The sequence below is a fragment of the Nothobranchius furzeri genome, chromosome 2, assembly GCF_043380555.1.
Source record: "Nothobranchius furzeri strain GRZ-AD chromosome 2, NfurGRZ-RIMD1, whole genome shotgun sequence".
NCBI classification, from domain to species: domain Eukaryota; kingdom Metazoa; phylum Chordata; class Actinopteri; order Cyprinodontiformes; family Nothobranchiidae; genus Nothobranchius; species Nothobranchius furzeri.
Window position 1 is genome coordinate 2768109 of NC_091742.1, and position 18227 is coordinate 2786335.

Sequence of the window (18227 nt, forward strand, 5' to 3'; positions counted from 1 at the left end):
TTGGAGATTAAATTGTTTAGATCTATGTGGAGTTATGTGATTATCACAATAAAATATTTATTTGTTGTTCTGAACATTCTAGAAGTTCAGCTATAAAAATGGTCACATAGATTTCTACATGTTTGAACTGCATTATTATTATAATTTTGTCCAAGTCAGAAACAACAACTAGAGATTTTCTGTGTGATCTGCAGTCGATTAGAGTGGACTGTGTCACAGTGGGGCGGGTACCTGGAGAGCGCTGCCCAGCTGCAGAGTTGGATGGAGGTAGTCAAGCGGGAGGTGTGTGCTCCTCTCCCACCTCAGCCTGGACCCAGAGAGAAAGCCTCCCAGTTAGAAAGACTTCGAGCCCTGATGGCCGACATGGAAGACCACCAGATGGCGCTGTCCAGTTTGGAGGAAAAAGCCAGAGAACTTTTTAAGAAGACCGGAGATGCCAGCTTTAACAACTGTGCTCGCACGCAGCTGCAGCTGCAGTTTGATCACCTCTCAGCTCTGGTGGAGGTAAAAGGAATATTCTGCAATCCTCCCCTCTAAAATGAGCTGTTTTAAGGAAATTTACTTTCATTTATCCACTTATTTTTGTAGGAGAGAGTGCATCTGGCGCAGACGGTGGTGTTGGAGCACCAGAACTACCTGGAAGCTGTTCGAGAGCTCACTGATTGGCTGATGGCTTCAGGGGAGGAGTTACAACACTGGTCAGATACATCAGGAGAGTCTCCCTCCATCAGGAAGAAGCTGTCAGAAGTGAAGGTAAAGAAGCCCTTTCAAATATGAAGAAATGTCCAGAAATTTCACATTCATTTGCAGCTAATGCATATTAAATGAAAGACACTCACTGGCCACTTTACTGGGTACACCTTGCTAGTACCCGGTTGGACCCCATTTGCCTTCAGAACGTCCTTAATCCTTTGTGACATCGATTCAACAAGGTAATGGAAACATTCCTCAGAGAATTTGGTCCATATTGACATGATAACGTCACACAGTTGCTGTAGATCTTTCTGTGAGTCTCCCGTTCCACCACATCCCAAAGGTGCTCTATTGGATTGAGATCTGGTGACTGTGGAGTACAGTGAATTCACTGTCTTGTTAGAAAAACCAGTCTGAGATGATTCCAGCTTTATGACATGGTAAATTATTCTGCTGGAAGTAGCCGTTAGAAGATGAGTTCACTGTGGTCACAAAGGGATGGACATGGTCAGCAACAATACTCAGGTAGGCTGAGGCGTTGCAACGATGATCAATTAGTACTAAGGGACCCAAAGTGTGCCAAGAAAATGTCCCCCACACCATTACACCACCACCACCAGCAGCCTGAACCGTTGAGGCAAGGCAGGATGGATCCATGCTTTCATGTTGTTGACGCCAAATTCTGACCCTACCATCTGAATGTTGCAGCACACAACATTCTTCCAGTCTTCTATTGTCCAGTTTTGGTAAGCCTGTATGAATTTCAGCCTCAGTTTCATGATCTTAGCTGACAGGAGTGGCACCCGGTGTGGTCTTCTGCTGCTGTAACTCATCTACCTCAAGGTTCGACGTGTCGATGCTCTTCTGCACACCTTGACTGTAACAATTGGTTATTTGAGTTGCTGTTGTCTTTCTATCAACTGGAACCAGTCTGGCCATTCTCCTCTGACCTCTGGCACCAACAAGGCATTTTCACCCACAGAACTGCTGCACACTGGATGTTTTCCCTTTTTCAGACAATTCTCTGTAAACTCTAGAGATGGTTGTGTGTGACAATTAGTGATGTTACCTGTGACACGCAGGATTCGAAGCTTGTATCACCAAAACGAACCAACGCAGAGCAAAGCACTGTTTCGGAGCTTGATTTGTTTACTGAAAGTCACGTGACCAATGAGCAACAATGCTTCATTCACCCTTCCACCCACTTGACCGCTTCACACGTTGTTTCAAACATTTAAAGCAACGCAAACCGAGAGGCGCAGGTTTATGGCAAGCCAAATGAGCATTTATTCTGATATCAGCCAGAATTGTCATGAACATGTAAGCCATTTCTGTCCACTAGTTAACTAGTTAGCCATGTTTGTGTCAACTAGTTAAATAGTAAGGCCTAAATTCTCTCTAGTTAACTAGTTAAAATGTTTCATATTTTACTAGTTAACTAGTATTGCTCAGTGTGTTCACTAGTTAACTAGTGCGCATTTATGTCTCCCAAAAACTAGTTTTCTTGTCCGGGGATTGGACCGCCAAGGCTCCCGCCTTGGTCTGCCACCCGATTCGCATTGCACCGGACCCTTCATGTTCCTCCTGCGGGTGGTGGGTCCACAGTTGGACGAGCCCATGTATCCGGTTCGGGCTGGGCCAAAGAGGTTCTGGCAAACTGTCCGGCGCCTCAGGAGAGGAAGGCAGCAACTCGCTCACACTGTTTACAGTGGGGATGGGGAGCTGCTGACGTCAACTGAGGCTATAGTCGGACGGTGGAAGGAATACTTTGAGGAGCTCCTCAATCCCACCAATGCGCATTCCGAGGAGGAACCAGAGCTGGGAGGCCTGGGGATGGACTGTCCGATCTCGGGGGCAGAAGTTGCTGAGGTAGTCAAACAACTACACAGCGGCGGAGCCCCGGGGGCGGATGAGGTTCGTCCTGGGTATCTCAAGGCTATGGATGTTGTAGGGCTGTCATGGTTGACACGTCTCTACAACATTGCGTGGTCATCGGGGGCAGTTCCTAGGGAGTGGCAGACCGGGGTGGTGGTCCCCATCTTTAAGAAGGGTGACCTGAGGGTGTGTTCCAACTATAGGGGGATCACACTCCTCAGCCTCCCTGGAAAGGTCTACGCCAAGGTACTGGAGAGGAGGGTCCGATCGATAGTTGAATCTCAGATAGAGGAGGAGCAATGTGGTTTTCGTCCTGGCCGTGGAACTGTGGACCAGCTCTATACCCTTGCAAGGGTGATGGAGGGGGCATGGGAGTTTGCCCAACCAATCCACATGTGTTTTGTGGATTTGGAGAAGGCTTATGACCGTGTCCCCAGGGGCACCCTGTGGGGGACGCTCCAGGAGTATGGGGTGGGTGGCTTTCTGTTAAGGGCCATTCAGTCCCTTTACCAGAGGAGCGTGAGTTTGGTCCGCATAGCCGGTAGTAAGTCGGACCTGTTCCCAGTGAGGGTTGGACTCCGCCAGGGCTGCCCTTTGTCACCGGTTCTGTTCATCACTTTTATGGACAGAATTTCTAGACGCAGCCGTGGTGTGGAGTGTGTCGAGTTTGGTGGCAGGAGAATCTCGTCTCTGCTTTTTGCGGATGATGTGGTCCTCCTAGCTTCATCCAGCTCTGACCTTCAGCTCTTGCTGGGTAGGTTCGCGGCCGAATGTGAAGCGGCTGGGATGAGGATCAGCACCTCCAAATCTGAGACCATGGTTCTCGACCGGAAAAGGGTGGCTTGCCACCTCCGGGTCGGGGGAGAGGTCCTACCTCAAGTGGAGGAGTTTAAGTATCTCGGGGTCTTGTTCACGAGTGAGGGTAGGAGGGATCGGGAGATCGACAGGCGGATTGGTTCGGCGTCTGCAGTGATGCGGACGCTGAGCCGATCTGTCGTGGGGAAGAGGGAGCTGAGCCAGAAAGCCAGGCTCTCGATTTACCGGTCGATCTACGTCCCAATCCTCACCTATGGTCATGAGCTTTGGGTAATGACCGAAAGAACGAGATCGCGGATACAAGCGGCCGAAATGAGTTTCCTCCGTAGGGTGGCCGGGCTCAGCCTTAGAGATAGGGTGAGGAGCTCGGACATTCGGGAGGGACTCGGAGTAGAACCGCTGCTCCTCCGGATCGAAAGGAGCCAGTTGAGGTGGTTTGGGCATCTGGTCAGGATGCCTCCTGGACGCCTCCCCGGGGAGGTGTTTCGGGCATGTCCTGCCGGCAGAAGGCCCCCGGGTCGACCCAGGACACGTTGGAGAGGTTACATCTCCAATCTGGTCCGGGAACGCCTTGGGGTCCTGCCGGAGGAGCTGGTGGACAAGGCCGGGGAGAGGACGGCCTGGAGCTCCCTAGTTGGGATGCTGCCCCCGCGACCCGGACCCGGATAAGCGGAGGAAGACGAGACGAGACGAGGCATTTATGTCTACCACAAGTTAACTAGTGTGCACATTTTGACCCTCACTAGTTAACTAGTGAGACAAATACCTTCAAGTAGCTGACTGGTATGCATTTCTGCTTTTACTAGTTAACTAGTGAGCAGTTTTTGTGTCAACTAGTTAACTACTGAAGCCTAAATGTGTTCACTAGTTAACTTGTGCACATTTCTGCTGTCACTAGTTAACTAGTGGGCACATTTTCACCCTCGATATTTAACTAGTTGACACAAACATGGCTAACTAGTTAACTAGTGGACAGAAATGACTTACATGTTCATGACAATTCTGGCTGATATCCTGATATCAGAATAAATGCTCATTTGGCTTGCCATACATGTTTGTATGACCTGAGATTGACGGTTCAGGATTCAGGATTCAGTGATTAAACACCGAGTCGCAAAAATGGATCCTGTAGCAAAAAGAGGGCGTTCTGAGATGTGGGAATGTTTCAATTTAATCTCTCCAAATAAGGTTTGAAAATGTATTTGGTCTAGTCTAGTAAATTACCTTTATAGTAGTAATACTTGGTGCATATTGTAGGGCTATATCTTTTAGACCGTCTGTCATTTTCCTTTAATTAAATTAAAATCTAGTTTGGTATGATTTTTCTTCTTTTATTGGTAATTAATATAATAGTTGATGAGCTTTTCAGTTTGGTTGTACGTGTAATGGAATTTAGTATGTCCTATCCTTATGTGAATTTTCTAATCTTCATTTTGTTACTCTTTTTCTAAAACCGATACATAAATTGAGCTAATTATTCCTGCCTAATAATCCAATAGAAATGTGAAAAGTAAAATATTTGAATATGTAGAGAATGTTAATATGTGTAAATTAGATATATTTCATCACGTATCCCATAAAAATAAACATTGTTTCATTTCAAGTATTCACACCAAGAAAAGCAATTTTAGTACATTTAATGTAATGTTCAAATTCAAGATACTTTTATTATGTGATCCTGAGGAAGCTTTTTAATGCTTTATTTGTCCATAAAGTTCAATACACCATTCATTTTCAGTAGAATTGGCCGACAATACAATGAAATACAAACATTTACCAGTAGATGTCCTCACAGAGTTTTGAAGCATCGAACCTTGAACCTTTTTTCAATACAATTGGATTGTAAAGCTTTGTTGGTTCAAAAGGCTTCACATCATCATCACTAGTGACAATCCCAGAAGATCAGCAGTTTCTGAAATACTCAGACCAGCCCGTCTGGCACTAACACCCAGACCACGTTCAAAGTCACTTCACTTACCTTTCATCCCTCGTTCTGAAGCTCAGTTTGAACTTCAGCCGATCATCTTGACCATGTCAACACGCCTAAATGCATTAAGTTGCCACCCTGTGATTGGCTGATTAGTAATTAGCGTTAACGTGTATCCAATAAAACTTCTTTCCAGTGTTTCTCTTATCCGATGGCACCATCTAGTGGCTGAAAAGCATATCACACAAAAAGCTCTGTTTAAGATCGCGACTTCACGTTTCTGTTTAGTTATGTGCTTCTGTAGCCGACAAGAACGTGTTCTCATATATTTATAATTTACAGACTTTCTTATCCATGACACGTTCATCAACTCTGCATCAGCCGAGGTATTCCTTAAATTTGAAGCAAGTAAGCAGTAGTCTAACGCTATTGGTTAGTTCTGGTCGGCGCTCAGGTTCCTATTGCACGGAGCTCTGCGGGGCAGGGGGCGTGCTTAGCAAAAAAATAAATAAAAAATAGACGTATTGCTTACATTTTATCACAGTACATGATGAGACAATCGCTTTTACGGATTTTTGACAGATTACGCATCATTTCTGAAACGTAAAACCTCCAGAAAGCAGCTTTAAAGTGGACAGTGAGTGTATAACAAGTGATGACATAAGAATGGTTATTTTTATTTATTTATTTACCAAACGAGGGAGTAGAGTTAACTCAAAGTTATTAGTTTTTGGCAAAAACCTAAATTTTCAGGCTGATTTATGATCACCTGGAGCACTTACCTGATATGGTTTAAGTTTACTCAGCAGCAGTCCTGCTTCACCCACCACCTGTTATACTTGTTAAAGCACCTTTTCCTTCTATAATCAGTTTCCAGATGCTTCTCCATAACAAACCACCTGGTATGTCATATTGCCACAATCTCTCTCTTTTTTGATGCAGTTTACTTCTATATCTCTGCATTTAAAAAAAGGTAGAGATTATTTTAAAAAGCAGCATTTTGCACTTGCCACCCCTTAAATAATTCTGCAATCACAGCGGTGAGAAACAAATGTGAGGGGAGATTGATTTGCATTTGGATTTTACACCCGGGTCCTAATTATCACATCTATAAATGTGTGTTTGCAGAGATATCGAGTGAAGAGACGATTTGATGTCTTGCACATACATGGTTACTGCTGATAGGCGTCTATTCACACACATGAAATGGTCGGATGCTCTTTTCATCACGTTCAACATCTCTCAAGCATTTGCTTTTCTCATCTGTAAGTGCTGCATTAGGAGTGGAGGGGGAATCCTTTATTAGAACAGAAGGAAACAGGATGAGTTAAGATTGAAACATAAAGAGGAAAAGTGATGGAGAAACACAGAAAAGTACCAGGCTGCACATCCAGAGAGGGGCTATTTCCTTCACCACGGTTTCCGTAGCAACTTCGCCTCTTGTCTAATTGGTACAGGAGAGCGTCAAATGTCGACTCCTGGAGGGCCGAGAGCGCCTCAGCCGGGTTCGTCGTAATGCAGCGACCACAGCGGAGCACACGGCGGCTGGCGGCTGCGAGGCCATGGATCGGCAACTGGGGGCACTGTCGCAAGCTCTGGAGCAGTGGGAGGGGGCCGCTCTGAGGGCCAGGGATGGCCTAGAGGGGGCCCTTGCTGCTGCGGAAGCTTCAGAAGAGGAATATGAACGTCTCAGCGCCGGCCTGGAGGACAGGCTGAAGGAGTTTGACAGACGTCTGAGAGGGTGGAGCCAGGAGCTGATGAAAGCTGAAGGTCGGAGCAACGGCAAGGAGGCGGTGGAGGGATGGAAGCTGGCCAAGGTAAGAACGTAAATATATGCAATCATAATGCTGGCATAAATATATCATTTAGGAATACTAGTTTACTTAGAAATTATAAAAAATTCATAAAACTGGGATGTGGGACGTGTCAGAGTAAGTAATTAGCATCGTTTAATGGACACACACGCACACACACACGCACACACACGCAAAGCTACCCTTTCTCGTCAGTAATTATCCATTCTGTTCCTAAATCCTAAAACAGATTAGTTTGTAAATCAGCTTTACTGGAGGAACAGAGTGACAGCTCCAATCCCGTCACTTTCTCCAGTTTTCTGATTACCCTGCCTCCTCTACCCCTCCCTCGTTTTGTTTGTATTATTATTTTTCACTATCTCTCCTTTCCAAGCATTCCCCTTATTGTTTTTATTCAGTTTTCCCTCTGCCGGGGTTGAAATTAAGCGAGCGGGTTTGTTTCTTTTGGCCCTTGAAGCTCGTCTCCTTCACCTCCCCTGCGGCTCGGTCACTGACCTCCACAGGATGTTTACGGAGTGACATTTCTTTTGATTGTTAAGTCTGTGCCCGCCTGGTCCACCTCGCTTTCCTCCTTAGGCATCTTCGCTCATGCTTTTCTCCAGTTTTCCCAATTTGGGGCTGTCAAAGAACAGAGGAGGAGTTTTCTCCTCCCTCCTCTGCTCCTCCTCCTCCTCCAGCCTGTTTCCTGCGTCCGGCTGTGTTTTCATTGCGCGCTTGTTTGTGTGCGTTTGAACCAACTCTGTATCTGCGATGGCTGACAGCTGAATTCCACTGGGAGAAAGCATAGGAGAGAGGGAGGGGGTAAATGTGTGAGAGGGAATAAGTCGAAGGAGAGAGGAGGGGAGAGAAATCAGAACTACGAGGAGGAAGAGGAGGGAGAAAAGGAGAAGAGAGCAACGAGTCCAGAGGAGAAGGGAGGGAGGGCTGTTTAATCGCTGTACGTCAGCGAGGGAGCAAATGAGTGAGAGTCAGAGCTTGTCCATATTTCATGGCAGAGAATTTCATGCAGAATGTGAGGCAGAGCGGGAGAGCGCTCTCCACAGCTCCTTCCTGTCACGCTCCTCGAAGAACAGCAATGCTATTGAACAGGCAGCACTGTGAGTATGTGTTGGAGCGTCGTGAACGTATGTTTGTTAGACAGAAAACCACTGGGTGTGAATAGGAATGCACTGATTGGAGAGCGACTCTCCTAAACACACAGACTGAGCCGCCGCTTTTTGTTTGTAGGATATTCTGGAGGGCTTGCAGAGCGCCGAGCCGATGGCAGAGAAGTTGAAAAGCCAGCTGAACGACCTGGTGCAATACTCCAGGGACCTGGGCTCGCAATCAGACCGGGTCACGGCGCTTATCAAACAGCACAACAGGTGAGAGGAAGTGTAGAGAGCAGAAATGTGTGTGTGCATGTTTCCACAGCATCAGGAGGATTCATCAGAGAAGTCATCTGAATGATGAGTGCAAAGCATCTAGATGAAAAACCCCTCCTGCCTTTTTTTAGCTCCATGTCTGCTTTCTAAATCATGTTATTGGTGCAGCTTAATATATTGTTTTTACCAGTTTTTCCCCCATGCAAGCTAAGTTTTGCAGCTCTTCTGAAGCATTAGAAATAGAATGGATGCATTTAATAAAAGACAGAATAAATGACAGAATAAACACTGGTTATTGATGCACCAGCCCTAAGAGTTTCTTTAAATTGACTTCATGCTGACTCGATGGATCCAGATGACATGTTTCACACTCTTGCTTCTTTTAGGAGTGTGTGCATTTAGCCATCAAATAAAGGTGTGAAGTGTGTCAGCCAGGCAGAGGTGAAAGGTGAAAGGAAGAAGCAGAGGCGCTGGTTGCTAAGCGACATTTCATCACCTTCTCTCACCTCTGTTTGTTCGGTGTTCTTCTAAAATCTGATTTCATTCAAGGATTTGTGCTGTTTGTAAATGAAACGTGCTTTAGCTTAGTTACGTAGCTCTAAGTGCTTCGTTTGAAGCCACAAGTGGTCCTGTGTGTGTTTGCTGAGTGCTTGTTTGTGAACGTGCTGTCAAAAGAACAACAGAGCATACATAACAGGAGCATCCATATTAAATACCTCAGAATGATTTCCATAGCAGCGCTGATAGATTGGAACTGTTCTGCAATAAGACTTTTGTCTTTGGTGTAGATCTTAAACAAGGTCAACTTTGGCATTTAATTGGCTTTGGGAGCTGATTGGCAAAGCAGCCCTTTTTCTTCGTTACTTTGCTTGTCAGTCTGACAGAGACTTGGCCTGTATGCACTCTTTGCACCTGCCCTGCATTAAGTGATGCAGAGAGAAAAAAGAAGAGGAGAGGAGATGGAGGAGGAGTAACTTTCCCGCCCATCGTTGCAGATTCCAGATTTTGCCTGTCACAGCAGAAAAAAATGCTTCTGCTGTCCTGATTGTGTTTGTCCTCATCACAGTTCTAAAACTCAAGGGTGTGTGTGTGTGTGTGTGTGTGTGTGCGTGTGTGTGTGTGTGTGTGTGTGTGTGTGTGTGTGTGTAATCAAGTGTTTGTGTGCTTCTCTTGTTTATGACCCTCTTTAGTTAAACTGCTGCCCACTTCATTCTCCTCCCGCCATCCTCTGATAACCCTCTCTCTGCACTGTGTGTGAAAAGCATCAGCTCCTGCCTTATTTTACAACTTTATTTACAACCTAAAATAAAAGAAACCTTTATGTTCTTAAGCGCTAGTGCACTTAATGCTTATTAGTTTTTAGGAGGAATTGTGCAAAAATATTCTGCAGGTTTTGTTGTTTTTACGCCAAATAATCATCTAAAAAAACTTTCAGTTTTGCAATTTTGCATTATGCCACACTTGATGACTTAAATTCCACAACTGTGATATTATTTTTGTCTATCTCTAATAAATACGCATTTGCACAGTTTCAGATGTGCAGATTATTTTTTGCACCATTGTGATTCTCTTGACAATCTGCAGCAGCTAAGTGGAATAAAGATGAATGAAATAATGAAATAACCAAAAATGACATTCCATTAAATTTATTAATACCTCATCTGAAGCGTTAATAAAAAAAACTTCCTTAAAGGGATATTCAACCCAAATGTGAAATTTTGTCTGGCATGTTACAGAGTTAGAAAATTGGGGAAAAACAAATTTTAACCAGCCCAGTCCTTGTCCTGACCCAGCAGTACTCCTTTAGCTTTAGCTTTGCATAAAACACAGTAAGTAAATGGGACCAACTAGCATCGTGAGAGAAAAAAAGTCCCTAAAATTTCTCAGTAGTGAACCCAATTCTGCTTGGTGACCTAAATTATCATACTGACTGCAAGTGAAAGTCTAAATTAACACAAAGGAATCACAGGTGTTATTTTAGACTTGAGACTACTTTATGACTAAGTACAGCTGTAAGCTTCTGCTGAAAAGTGCAAGGACATCATCACGCAATTATAACTGACGAGTCTTGCCGATCTCCTGAAGTAGTCTATGACCACGTTAGCGTATGCTACTTCCAGGGCTCCTTTTCCTGTGTGATAGTCTCGCCCCGTTTACGGTCGGGTTTTCCATAAGAAGTCGACCAAATGGATGACGAATCAAGCGACGATTTACATTTCTCTGTCGGATTGGGTGAGTTTACACACACAAGCCGACAGAATAACTGCAAAACAAAGCTACCGGAAATACAACACTCTACATCCGGTCTCAAAACAGAAAGTTGATTTCATGGGATTTACAACAATAATGGCAATGCTTATAATTGAAATTAGTCTTAGAAAGTTAACTTGAGTTACTTGATAAAATTATATTTCAGCTTTAGTAATTTCAATAGCAAAGGCAAACTATCGGATCAGGACTGGAAATCGGATCGGATTCGAAGTTAAAAGATCGGATCGGGATCCTAAAATGCTGATTGAGTCATCCCTAGTTTTTAATCCTTTGTCATTATTCGTTTTATCCTGCTAACAGTAGTTTTTATTGTGTGAAAATATCAAAATAATTTAGATGAGAATCAAAAATAAATTCCTAAAACAAAGGCTTCAAGGAATGAACGGCCCTTTTGTCTGTATAAGTTTTGTAATGATTGAGCAGACAGGAACCTCAGCATGTTGATGAGTTTCTCACCTTCTTAACGTTCCTTTTCCTTCATTTCATGGAAGCAGGCTGTCATGCCTCGTTGTCTCCATCATGTCACCCGGTGAACTTTTGCCTCTGTCATATGTTGCCTCTCAACCCCCTCCCACATCGTTCCCCTCTGCACCATCCCCCTCATCTCCCTTCTTGCCCCAGAGCTCATTCCTTCCACTTCACCCACTTTGCCATTTCTACACCTGCCCGTTTCTCACCATCACCAGGGCAGTTTGAACTTCACGGATCTGCAGTGTCTCTTTGTTTTTATGGGAAGTTGTTTTTTTTTAATTTATTTACTTATTTGCAACTGAGGGTGGAACCTGTGAACAGCCTCGTCAACGCTTTTGTTTCTTCGCTACCTGCAGTCTCAGTCTCCGTGCATCCAGAGAGTGTCAGAATAAGGAGCGCTTGTTGGAGCAGAGGTTCCGCGCGGCTCTGAGAGACTTCCAACAGTGGCTGGTGAATGCCAAAATCAGCACGGCCAAATGCTTCGATGTGCCACAGACCGTCACAGAGGCCTCTACTGCCTTGCAGAGAATACAAGTAAGATTTTTATATCAAAGACATCAATACACGTTATTTCTTTCATTGTTTTGTTTACGCTTTGGAAGCAGTGCCAAGTTCACATTTGATGTGAGCTATCAATCAGGTGGCATCAAGTCTTTTTTACCCTAATCCCATCCCTAAATGGTCATTACCTCCAGCAGCATTGATAGTGTGAAGATGGTGAAGCTGACTCTGTCAAGGCAATTCCTTTTTTATCTGCTCAGGTAGCTCTAAGAGTCTGAGTACACTGAGTCACTATTTATAAAGTAATGCTTTGACTTTATTGCATAGAATTGAAAAGTCGGGCAAAAGTTGCAGGTACAAAGAGAAGTGGAATGATGTAACGGCTGTGCAATCAATCCTCTTTCCATGAAAGGAGACTCAGTAGGCTAACTGTAAACATATTCACTCTCAAGTGTCCTCTTTTGGGCTTGTTGGGGGGACTGCTGCAGTGTGATGATACGGTGGGAATGGGCAGAGATAAAAAGGAAGCTCTAGTGTTGGTCTTTGTGCCACTGCCTTTAAAAATACCTCATTTTTCCTGAGAAATCTGTGTAGGACGATGGTAGGAACCAACCACTAGAGATACTTTTTAAAGGTGTGGAACACTGAAAAAACATTTAAAAGTTTTATTTCTGATTATTTTTGGTCAGTCTGAGTTTTTCATGCAGGCTGAACATGAAAATAGTCTCCTACACCTATCTCCTGCACTAGCTTCTGATAGAAAATAGATGGTGAAACTCTAGGAATTGAAACAGATCTACATCACACTGTCACGTAACATTCATGGACTCACCCATCTTGACTCATGACGGGGAAAGCTGTTGTTGGTTTAGCGTCCAGGAAACAGTAGAGAATGTCTCCGCTAGTAGAAGCTAACCATTAGCATTAGCAGCTCCACCGCACAGCAGAACTCCCCCAGGCTTGAGTTAGTAGTAAAGGTAAAACATCAATGTTGCAAAGCAAACAATCAGTGGTAGAGTTGCGTTGCTGTTAGCCAATCAGAGGCGAGATGTCCAAATATCAGGAAATAAAAGTCCAAATCCTTCCGTCTTAAGCTCTCCTCTGCTGTGACAATTTTCTAGTTCCTGAAACGGGTGCACCAGAGCTTTTGTCCCCAGAGTACGACTTACAAGGCATTCATAGAGACAACTTTAAATGTATTTATTAAACGAGTAAACCACGCCTTTAAGAAACCAAGCTAAATTTGTTCTTTTTCTGTATTTTGATGTTGTTAATGTGGACCCTCTCACCATCTAGTGGTGCGTTTTGAGCATTTCAACATGTGAGATATTTTCAAAAACAAACATACTGCGTTTAAGTCAGTAAGAACTTAAATTTGCTGCCGCAGTTTTGAGATTTTCATTCATCAGTGAACATAAATCTGATCAATGTTTATTTTAAGTCATGTTGCTTCAGGAGAAGTCAGTTCAGACTGTAAAAGAGTGATGGGTTTTAAAAATATATCATGTTTTTCCAATTCTGTTGCTGTATCGTTATATAGTAGAAGACCGAGCTGTCTGAGAAAAATTCTGGATTTTATCAAATACATTGAGCACAGAGAAACATGGAGGCAACCATGTTTTATTTATTATTGACTTGGTGAGGAATGTGGAACAATGTTTCCACATGGCTGACCTCCAGGAGGGCCAGCGTGGGAGGGGCGAGGGCATCCTCCGTGTCACTCTTAATTGGAGATATGTAGTTAAATTTGGTGAATAAAAAAATGAAATAAAGAGAATGAATGAATGTGAAACAGACAGATACATGAGGGAGAGAAAAGAGAGTTTCCGTGTTGAAAGAAACTGGAGCTGTTCAAGTGATGTGCTGCCTGCACAGATGGTGGAGTGGTCCCCTCCTGCGCTACTGTCATCAGCTCAGCTTAAAGGGAGGGGTGTGTGTGTCTGTGTGTGTGTACATTATCACTGGGTGGGTACGGAGGAGTTAAGTAGAAACCAACATGTTTAATTTTCGTTGACTTTACTTATCTTTGATGTAAGACCCCTCGTTTTGCTCTTGCGTATTGAATTAGTAACGCATCAAATTACTGTTATTACCTTGTAAACGATGCTTAATTGCTGTGTAAACCAAAAGATTATTTTGCAGGTAATTTGCAAAAATAGTTTCATACAAAAAGAGGCATTAATTGGATAATGCGACCATACATATCCCCTGTACAATTGAATAAATTTGATCCTAATATAATGGATCGATGCTATAAGTGTAATAGACATCAGGGTACATTGTACCATTGCCTGTGGAAATGTGAAGAGATTCAAAAATTTTGGATTTCAGTGTTACAATATATTTCTCAGATCACAACTTCCCCTGTACCACTTTGCCCTAAGTTATGTATTTTAGGCTTGTACCCAGATGACTGTACTCTGTCACGTGTGGAAAGAAAAATGATCGATCTTTGTTTGTTACAGGCCAAACACTGTATTGCATTATGTTGGAAGAATGTTGGTTGCCCCTCCTTTAACCACTGGTTAAACAACGTAACATCGAGTTTAGCTCTGGAGAAACTGACTTATATTGTTAAAGAGAAGGCCTCTGAATTTTATAACATTTGGAAGATATTTCTGGATCTACTGAAGAGTGGGGATTTGGAGGGGGGTGAGGGGTGAATAATATAACTAGACAATGATGAATAATATCTGACGTGTTGTTGGGAATATAATGTGTAACCTAAAATTTATTTTATTTTATTTTATTTTATTTTTTTATTTTATTAGTTTTCTTTTTTTTTCTCTTATTTGCTGCATTGTTATCTTAAATTATTATTCACTTACCTTGAATCTGTTAGAATTAACATTTTTATTATTATTATTATCATTATTATTAGTATTTTAATACCTGCCATATGTACATTATATTTTTGTGTTGGATACTGTTGATGGAAGGGGGGTAAGGGAAAAAAGGGGAAGAAAAAACCAAATAAACATATGTTAAAAAAAAAGAGGCAGAGTTCACAAAGATGTTGAGGTTTTCATTCCATCGTCTTTTTGTGTGATTGTGTGAAATAGTCATAGCTCCTTTGTCTCTGCGCTTCCACACAGGAGTTCCTGAGTGACAGGGAGAATGGCCAGGCCAGACTGAGTACAGTCGGGGCCAGCGGGGAGCTCCTGATGGCCATAGTGTCCAAAGATAGAGTGGAGGGAATCAAGGCCAAGGTGGCAAATGCCAGAGAGGACTGGAAGAGCCTGATGAATAACCTGCAGATTAGAGAGGATGCTCTCAAGGTTGGTTTTAATTGGATTCTGTTTGATATAGCTGTGATAATAGAATGAATATTAATGTCTATTTACTCATGTCTGATTCAGTGCTGAAGTTTAAACCACTTTTTATTTCTTCACATTTTGCTTCTAAGCTGACAGGCGTCCTTAGAATCGTTTACAGTGGTGTTGATCTGAAATTCAACTTACTTTCTTAAAGCCATTAAGAGTTTTTATTTAGACCTAAATGAAACGTACTATGCAAAACTCACATTTCACTTCCTTTTGTTGTTCTCTACTGCCGCTATAAACACTCCAAACATGAAAATAATCTGTCCTTCCATTTTCTGTCAATGTTTCAATTCAGGAATCATGTGCCTAAAACAGGAGTATTCAATTCTGGTGCCGGAGGACTGGTATCCAACACAAGTTAGTGGTTTCTCTGCTCCAACACACTTGATTCAGTAGTTGAATCACCTGTGCAGCAGCTCATCAGACTCTGCAGAAGCCTGTTAATCACCTGCTGATTGAAATCAGGTGTGTTGAAGAAGGGTTAAATCCAAAACATGCTGGATACCGGCCCTCGAGGCCTGGAATTGAATAGCCCTGCCTCACTGTGCACTTCCTCCAATTGCTGATGTCCATAGGGTGCAGTGGGAGTATTTGGATTGGGCCTTAGTGGGGAATGAGTGGGTGAGGCCAGTTTCAGCTTTTTTTTTTAGACAGAACCTTGAAACAGCTCATTCTGGAAGGTACTGAAAATATCAAGAATAAAACTGTTGCTTTATGAGGGAATTAGTGCAAAGAAATTCATAAACATGTTCTACATTGACCACAGAACTATTAAAACATCAGAAAATGTTACATGTCTCCTTTTTAAGATCACTTCTGAAGATTAAAGAAAGCCCGTCTCATTGAAAGCAAGAGGGGCACAAATGAAGGGTGGATTTTTTAACAGTGCTGTGAAATGCTAAAACAATCTGTGAAAATGTAAATTTTATTGTGTCTACTGTCACTGTGTTGCATCCCCAGAACCTGCAGTCACAGATGACAGAGTTTGAGACCAGCGCTGAGCCGCTGCAGGAGTGGCTGAACAGCACAGAGGTCAAAGTTCAGGAGAGCATCGCTCGTCTGCACGACCTTCCAGCTAAGAAACAGGAGCTCAGCAAGTTACAGGTACTTCTGTCACCCTGGCACGTCCTCTCAGCTCCACCCTGCCAATGTGTTATCGTTTACATGAAACTACATGACTGTTTAAAATATTCTGATATTCATGGAGCCATCTGTTGGTTTTTGCATCATTTTTATTCCCACTCCAGGATCCTTTTTCCATGAAATCATCTCGCTGAGAAAGAGCTATTTACATTTCTTATCTGAGCTGCTATCTCTGGTATTCTCTCATTTCCTCCTTTCTCTGGAGGAAACCCTTGTCATTATAGCACAAAGTGAATATTAAGTAGGATTTTAAATTGTTACCTCTTCATCAGATATGAATCCCTTAAGTACAATTTTAAATCTACTGGGAATAGGGAAGGACCTAATTACATTTGTTGAGCACCACTGGATCAAAACAGAGCCGCATCTTGACACAATAGTCAGAGGACAAGTCCAGAAATCTAATTAATTCTCCTTCTGTCAACTCTGAAGTGGCTAAAAAGGGCTTTCCTTTTTTTTCTGGAAGTGATAACAGCTCCTGCCTTGTCTGCCAGACACAAGAAAGGCAAAGAGGCACAAAGCGGTAAAAAGATTAAACTGACAACAGAGGGGGAAAAAATCACACCCATCTCTGAGCTCCATCCTTATCACCGCAGCTATTTTTGTATTTCGCTGCAGCTCTCCCCATCATTGCCTTTTGTCTGGCCTACGACTGTAATTACATTTCTCTCCCCCAGCACCTGAAGTACAATACAATGCATGCAGGCTTCAGTGTTTGAACCTGTGTTGGCAAAATCCTCTTTATGCTCGCCCAGCATGTGCAGACCTGTGTTCTCTCCTTGCTCGGCACCACGGTGCCCAGCATATAACCACATCTCTGAACCAGAGGAGGAATACTGCTGATGCTCGGTATTTTATTCTCCTGATTTTGATCCACGTTCCGTTAATTGGCTGTTTTTCTTCTGCATTCAAACTCGTAACAAGATAACTTAACTGCATCTTTAAAATGTCTTCTCTCTTTGTCGGTTGTCATTTTATTCCCTTCCTTAAACCTCTTCATTCTCTCATTTCCCGCCTAACGTCACATTACTTCTTCCTCTTGCTTTGTGCTGGTCCAGTGTGTGCTGGAGGAGATGGCCGGTCGGGAGGTAGCGCTGGGCAGGTTGAGGGAAAGAGCTCATCATCTCTGGGAGGGACAAGCGGCCGGCAAAGGTTTTGTGCACAGAGTATCTCAGCTGTCAGCTCAATATCTTGCCCTCAGCAACTTAACCAAGGTAACACTGCTCCCACCTGATAACCTGCATGTTTCTTCTGCAGCGCACTCGTCTTCATTCATCCCTTTCTGTATAATTCTTCTCGGTTGCTCTAATCTACTCTTCTCTAATTAAAAGATTGCCGATAAACCGTCTTTGCGGTTTCAGCCCGGTCAACATAAAAATGTCCTGGATATGGTAGCATACCTTTAGCCAGCAACGCTCAGCTAACATGTGAGAGGTGAAGCGTGTCAGGGCTCCTAACCATTTTTGAAGCTTTCATTTGGTCAGCCAGACTCTTACAATTCACTTGATGAATTGTGCAACAAACATCAGGCTGACCACTAAACACTTACCTCGTGGCAATGAAAGTAGCCGAGCTGTGATGAATGGCTTTTGTTTACCATCCAGGCTGAGCTGGAGAGCTATTTTTAGGCCTGCTTCTCTTAAGAGACAGACTAACTTTGTTCCCTCTGCAGTTAGATGCTCAGATGAATTGGTGACAGCAAACTTGTAACGTGGGGGTGGAGGAGTCTCCAGAGACATCTGCTAGTCTAGTTTCAAACACAAACAGAACCAAATGAAGACACGGTGCACATGCACAGACTGTAATTCTCAGATCTTGTAGAACCAGTACAACATCTGAAGAGCGTGTTTACTCATATGCGCAGGACAAAGCCTCCAGGATCGAACGCATTGTCGGGGAGCACCAGCTCTTCTCTCAGGGGCTTAAAGAGCTTCAGGATTGGGTGTGTGAGGCTCAGAGGGTCATCAGCACCTGCACCTCCTCCACGACTGATAAGAGTTTGCTGGAGGACCGCATGCTGCGACTGGAG

At 43.4% G+C, this 18227-nt stretch overlaps 1 protein-coding gene across 9 annotated transcripts in view; it reads left to right on the forward strand.

Annotated features, from left to right (window-relative positions):
- The window catches only part of syne1a (spectrin repeat containing, nuclear envelope 1a), a 138191-nt gene that overhangs the window by 53555 nt on the left and 66409 nt on the right, over positions 1-18227 (forward strand). For 8 of the 9 annotated variants that reach the window (XM_054747909.2, XM_054747906.2, XM_054747916.2 and 5 more), the window contains 9 exons: positions 195-504; positions 589-753; positions 6769-7128; positions 8353-8489; positions 11588-11765; positions 14828-15010; positions 16016-16159; positions 17257-17412; positions 18063-18227. In XM_054747909.2, the coding sequence (XP_054603884.2) occupies positions 195-504; positions 589-753; positions 6769-7128; positions 8353-8489; positions 11588-11765; positions 14828-15010; positions 16016-16159; positions 17257-17412; positions 18063-18227 (1798 nt within the window). The remainder of the gene's footprint in view (positions 1-194; positions 505-588; positions 754-6768; positions 7129-8352; positions 8490-11587; positions 11766-14827; positions 15011-16015; positions 16160-17256; positions 17413-18062) is intronic. The other variant, XM_054747914.2, reaches the window with a different exon arrangement.